The sequence below is a fragment of the Cordyceps militaris genome, assembly GCF_000225605.1.
Source record: "Cordyceps militaris CM01 unplaced genomic scaffold CCM_S00010, whole genome shotgun sequence".
Taxonomy (NCBI): domain Eukaryota; kingdom Fungi; phylum Ascomycota; class Sordariomycetes; order Hypocreales; family Cordycipitaceae; genus Cordyceps; species Cordyceps militaris.
Window position 1 is genome coordinate 477675 of NW_006271978.1, and position 6275 is coordinate 483949.

At 52.4% G+C, this 6275-nt stretch overlaps 3 protein-coding genes across 3 annotated transcripts; 1 reads left to right on the plus strand and 2 right to left on the minus strand.

Moving 5' to 3' along the window:
* Positions 1-764: 764 nt before the first annotated feature.
* Positions 765-2415, minus strand: CCM_09673 (C6 zinc finger domain protein; the record flags this gene model as incomplete). Its single annotated transcript, XM_006674806.1, has 2 exons — positions 765-2223; positions 2291-2415. 2 exons carry the CDS (start codon positions 2413-2415, stop codon positions 765-767), a joined length of 1584 nt encoding a protein of 527 aa, XP_006674869.1.
* Positions 2416-3072: 657 nt separating this feature from the next.
* CCM_09674 (Major facilitator superfamily transporter) lies at positions 3073-4436 on the plus strand (the record flags this gene model as incomplete). Its single annotated transcript, XM_006674807.1, has 2 exons — positions 3073-3885; positions 3936-4436. The coding sequence occupies 2 exons, from the start codon at positions 3073-3075 to the stop codon at positions 4434-4436; spliced, it is 1314 nt and encodes a 437-aa protein (XP_006674870.1).
* Positions 4437-4927: 491 nt separating this feature from the next.
* On the minus strand, positions 4928-5722 carry CCM_09675 (acetamidase; the record flags this gene model as incomplete). Its single annotated transcript, XM_006674808.1, has 1 exon — positions 4928-5722. One exon carries the CDS (start codon positions 5720-5722, stop codon positions 4928-4930), a length of 795 nt encoding a protein of 264 aa, XP_006674871.1.
* Between the last annotated feature and the right edge of the window lie 553 nt (positions 5723-6275).

Below are 6275 nucleotides of genomic sequence, written 5' to 3' on the forward strand. Positions count from 1 at the left end.
ACTGTTGTACCCCCCCCCCCCCCCCCCTCCCCCAAACAAGTTGCTGCTCAAGTCATTGACAGCATTCGTCTTGAATCTCCCCATGAAATCACCGTAACTAACACTGCCAGACAACACAATGGAGGCTGTCCGTGGTTCCAAGGCATTCAACGGCATCGACGAATACGTCTGGAACCACACATTCGTAATCACGACGGAGCAGCTTGTCGTCGGAAAAGGTGTCTTGATCATGATATTTGATCCCCTGGCCATTCTAAAGTGGTCAGGCAAAGACACAAGAGAGAAAAACTCACCGGGCCAACCAGGCAAGCCCGTCTCTCCCGGCGACAACGTCGTGGTGTACGATGCGACCGTGCGGTTCCATTAGCCGTCGCCAGATGGCTTTGAATCCTACGTGTGAGTACTTTTCGCTTTATACAAGCTTTTTGAAGATTCCGAGAAGAAATTCGGAGGCGTTGGAGGATATACCCAAAGAAAGGTACGTTGCAATTATATAGTCATCCGTTTTTGTTGCTCGGGAGCCCTGCCTGGTTATGGATGTGGTGGAGAAATGTTCTGGGGAGGAAATATAAGTCACACGGTTCTTAAAAATATGACCCATGCTTTACTGTGACTGTCAATAAAATACCATCTTCGCTGAGACGGTGGGAAGTAGCGCAGTTGTACTTGGGCCAATCCAAGAGAACTTGACTTGCTGGCGGGCCCTCGTCAGTTTTGAGCAAGGTACATCCCGGTACAAAGGGGCTGTACAAACCTGCATGTTATTAAGCCCAAAGTATTGCTGTAGAACGGACTGTGGTCCCCGGCCTGCCATCCATAATGTCCCCAACTGTTAGACACTGGAACTCGTGACACTCTGACTCCTCCAACGATATTGCATGTACTTTGGCCACACGGTGCCAATTGCAGATAAACTCTCCCGGCTGGCATCTTGGAACTTGACCACAAGTTTTCGATTCGCTTTCCTCTAATGTGATGATGCTTTCAACAAGAAGAGGTGTGGTTGGAGGCTTTCCCGATTGTCCATTGGGCAGTTCCGAGCGGAGCAGGGCAGCCGCAGCATGACGAAGACTGTGCTTCCGACAATACCGAGCAATGAATTGAAGCGACGTGCGCAGGGAAGGTCTGAACCGAGCTGGCGAGGATTTGGTGAAGCTTGCTGGAGCGGTCAGAGTCTCCTCGATTATGCGCCAAGCCAAGGTGAACTCTTCTTCAAACGGGTCCCAGCATGTCTCTTCGGCTACATGCTCGAATGGCTGAAGATGCATCTCGAAACAAATCCGGGTGAGAATGTACCGCACACTCAGCGCAGCAGCACCCACGGGGTGAATATTGGGGGTGCAAAATAGGAAAGCCTGATACCGTCGTTCCCAAATCAGGAACAGCGGTTGTAGCTCGGCGCGTCGCGTATTCGTCGCCTCTACGTCTAACATGGTTGCGCTAGATCGGACAAAGAATCCATCCAAGACGGCATATAAACTAATCCACAGCATTTCGAGCTCTATGTACGCCTTTATGACCGAGCCAAGTGGCCGTTTTTGAAGGAAGACGACGGCGTCTTCCCAGCCCTCGCCGGGCGTCTGGCAAGTCAGCAGCAAGGATTCTTCACGGATCCTGACCGACTTGATGAACAGATGAAATAGATGCATTGCTTCAGCGGAAGAGTCGACAAGCTCCCAAAACCTCCAATGACGAATGAGCCGGACAGTTTTGCCGTGCATGGCCATGAAGGTCTCAATGTTGCCTGGATGGCCGGCAATGGCGCAGAAGAAAAAGTTGGCCACGACAATGACGGCCTTGTCAGCGACAGACAGGGTATTTTTCCTCGTCAGTCGCAAAACGTCGTTCATGGCTGCCGAGTGTTGCACGACGGCGAGCTTGTGCAGTTTGGCGCAGTCGGCGCCGGCTGCTGCCGGGTCGCCGTTGCCTGCCCACATCAGGGCAGAGAGCGCATTGGTCGCGTGCCATATCGCGGGCACGGTCTGCGTGAATCGGGGCATGTAGTAGCGCCAGTAGTCGCAGTCGAACTCGTCGGCCGCGGAGCGAACCAGGTGATGCAGGAAGTAGCTGTTGAGACGCAACCCCTCGGGGCAGCAACCCGCGGGCGCCGTACTGAGCTGTAGCGAGGGACCTATTGGATCGAGGTAGCCGGCGCATTTTCGCTGGGTTTTTTGACAGCGCATGCAAATGGGCCGGGCCTCGTCACATTTTACGTGGCGAGATCTGCGTGTTGTTAGCGGGGCAAAACGAAGATGAGGATGTTGGCAGTGGAAAGCCCGGGCGGGTATACCGGCATGTCCAGCATCCGGTTCTCACTCTCGGGGCCCATCGTTTCTTGCGCGGGGCCGGGCGCTGCTCCTTGGACGGTGTGATGTTGGGGGCCGCGGATGCGGATGATGTCGCCGACGAGTCCATGTTTTTGGACAAACGTGGACTTGCTGACGGTTCGGCAGAGTGAGCGCCACCCTACGGCGGTCTTGTTCGTTTGCGGGAATAGGCGGCAGTATTGGTTGAGCTGCAAGGTAGAAGTGGCACAAGATTGACGAGGCTGCGGATCAGGCTGAGGCTGAGACTTGACCAGGTTAGCTGGTATCCGCCGACGTATACAAATTACTGGAATTTAGCATAGACGTCTATAATAGTCTTGCAGGACTTGTCCCAGTATGCAGGAAAAAAACAACTTGAATGCATGTGCGGCGCCGCAATGGTGAGGCCTGACAGCGGACCCGGGGGTTGACAGCAACTGTATAAACCCAACTCACTCTCAGATGTGCACACCACTCGCTATGCTAACGCAGATGCCGAAAAGCGACGACGATGGTCGCATATCCATCCAAGACGGGACTCTTATACACTATTATCCCCGCTTTCCCCGATGGCTAGGACCCCGGAGGGCGTAGTCTACAAGCTATTCCCATTTTTTTTTGGCATGCAGTCATCCTGAGTCGAACTCGCTCCTTCTAGAAAATTTATACGCGTCTCGCTTCTTGCTCTTCGAAAATTCTCATGAGGCATCCACACACCAAAAACCGTCCAATGCAGCAGCGCAACCAACGACAAATACCGAAATAGATGAATCGCCGGCAAAACATCCTAGATGGTACCGCAAAGAGTGGCGGTGACGCCACTACCCAGAATTCCGAAAAAGGCAGTCCGGAAACAACACCACCGCCAAGTACCGCACCGGCCGGCGCGGCGCCACCCCCGGACGGCGGCCTGACGGCGTGGCTGCAGGTCCTCGCCGGGCACCTCATCGTGTTCAACACGTGGGGCTCCATCATCAGCTTCGGCATCTTCCAGCCGTACTACGAGCAGGTGCTGGCCCTGGACCCGTCAGCCGTGTCGTGGATCGGCAGCGTGCAGATCTGCCTGGTGCTGCTCGTCGGCGCCTTCTCCGGGCGCCTCTACGATGCCGGCTACTTCCGGCCGATGCTCGTTGCCGGCGGGCTGCTGCAGCTGGTCGGCATCTTCTCGGCGAGCGCGGCGACGGGGTACTGGCAGCTGCTGCTGTCGCAGGGCGTCTGCCAGGGCCTCGGCTGCGGCGTCATCTTTGCGCCAACCGTGGCCAACACGGCCGTGTACTTTGCGCGCAGGCGCTCGCTGGCCATCTCGGCGAGCGCGTGCGGCGGCGCCACCGGCGGCATCGTGTTCCCGCTCATTGCGCGCACGCTTCTGCACCGCGTGGGATTTGCATGGACGCTGCGCGTCATGGGCTTCGTCGTCCTCGCCGTGTACGCCATCGTGCTGCTCTGTGTGCGCACCCGGCTGGCACCCCGCAAGGCCGGCGCGTTTATCGACACGACGGCGTTTCAGGAAGCGACGTATGTTCTTTTCGCGATGAGCATGTTTATCACGCTGTGGGCAACGTATTTTGTCTACTTTTATGTAAGTGCCACTGCGCGTCTGGGATGTGTGCTGTGCTGATCGGAATTCAGGCGCGTGCCTACGCTGTCAATGTTCTCAAAGGGTCGCAAGATGACTCGTTCAACATGCTCATCGTCATCAACGCCGTCGGGATCCCGGGCCGACTCATTCCCGCCTATCTCGGCGACCGGTACTTTGGTGCCGTCAACGTGTTCCTGCCCACTGTCTTCTCCATGGCCGTGTGCGTTTTTGCATGGGTGGGCGTAAGAAGCATCAGAGACGAGTACATCTGGATCATATTTCTCGGCTATTTTGGCGCTGGCATTCAAGGACTCTTCCCTTCGACCCTGGCAGGCTTAACAAAAGATCTCAGCAAGAGCGGGACGAGAATAGGCATGATCTTCAGCGTCGTGAGTATTGCTGCGCTGACCGGCCCGCCGCTCGCTGGCAAGCTTATTGACGTGCGCGGTGGCATGTACCTTGGTGCACAGCTCTGGGGAGGCGCATGCCTCGTGGTTGGTGGCCTGATACTGGCTGCTGCGAAATTGTGTAATACAAAGGAGGCGACTTGATGATGGAAGTATGGGAGCGATAGACGATCAGGTAGATGATAAAGAAAACATTGTGTATACAAGTGCCACATTCTGGAGCGCAGCTTGCATTATTTGAGCAGACTCAACCGGGACTTTACGGAACAGCACGCAATGGTCGAGATACAAAATTACAGTCTCAGACTGAATAGCGATAAGCATGGCAATACTCTCCAGCCCCCTCATTCGACTCTTGGTATGCTCACGACCAGCACAATAGACTCCCTAACCGATCTTATCATTCGGGCCAACGGTCGCGGCTAGATATAACTCACCCTACTGCCGTTTTTAAAATACTGCCCCAGGATGGCAATGGAAATCTCCAAGAGCGCGCTCCGCAAGCCACCAAGCTTCCTTTACAAGATAAGAGCAGCTTAGCGTCGGTGATGGACTGTGTCAGCCACAAGTCCACTTACTCTGTAATCTCTTGTATTAGTATTTTATTTGTATTGAGACTGTTTATCTCTAGTAATTTACATTTCCAATGCGCTCTTCATCCTGGCCAGCGCCGCAAACAACTCGTTATCATGATACTTTCTTGCCACAATCTGAATATTCACCGGTGCGCCCTCGAAATCACCTTTGGCCCACAACTCGCGGACATGCTTATCCTGCTCACCGAGGGCATCCGCCGATGCGTACGCTTCGCTTCCTCTCTTGCCCGCTCTGATGGGCGTAGGAATCACCACGCCAGGGCAGTCGACGTAGTTCCAGAATGCCGTGTAGTTCCAGTAAAACGCCGACTCGTGCTCGCAGGCGGGGCCGACAAAGACGGGACAGACGACGACGTCGACGTCCTGCGCGGTCCAGTGCTTTGCAAAATCACCCCTGAATTTATCACGCACCAGTCTCTGCTCGAGGACGCCGGCCGAGGTCACGTCGGGCCCCTCGGCATCCTTGATGATCCACTGCGTCAAGGGAAGCATCGGCTCCCCCGTCGCTGCCAAGTGTGCCTTGACTGTTTTGCCGCCGTCTGGGTAGTATGCTTTGCGGATATTCTTCATGGCCTCGGCCACTTTATACGGTGTAAAGGTCGTGACGGAGAAGCCATCTGCGGCGGCCGCGCCCGTGAGTTTCGCCTTTGCCCATTCCAGAGCCTTGAGCACGGGCGGCTGCGGGACAATGACGCCGTCGCCCATCATGAACCCGATCTTCAACGGCTTCAGTGTAGCACCGCCGCCGCTGAGCCCTGTCCACGGAATCGGAACGAGCCGCGGGTCGGACAGGTACGGCTTCGCGGCCGCCATGACGGTCATGAAGAGATCCATAACAGTGGCTAAACCACACTAGTAGTTAGGGTAAAGGGTTAGAAAAAATAGGGGTTTTTTTAAACTAAAGTTATCCACTAGTAGATAAACTTAGGTATTAAAGCTAAAGTTATCTACTAGTAAATAAACTTAAAGTTATCTACTAGTAGATAAACCTAAGTTAAGCTAAAGTTATTTACTAGTAGATAATAGTAGCTAAACTATACTAGTAATTAGGGTAAAAGGTTAGAAAAAATAAGGTTTTTTTAAACTAAAGTTATTTACTAGTAAATAAACTTAAAGTTATTTATTAGTAAATAAGCCTAAGTTAAGTTAAAGTTATTTACTAGTAAATAAGCCTAAATTAAGCTAAAGTTATTTATTAGTAAATAAACTTAAGTATTAAAAATAAAGTTATTTATTAGTAAATAAACTTAAGTTAAGCTAAAGTTATTTACTAATAAATAAATTTAGGTATTAAAGCTAAGGTTATTTACTAATAAATAAACTTAAGTTAAATTAAAGTTATTTATTAGTAAATAAACTTAGGTATTAAAAGTAAAGTTATTTATTA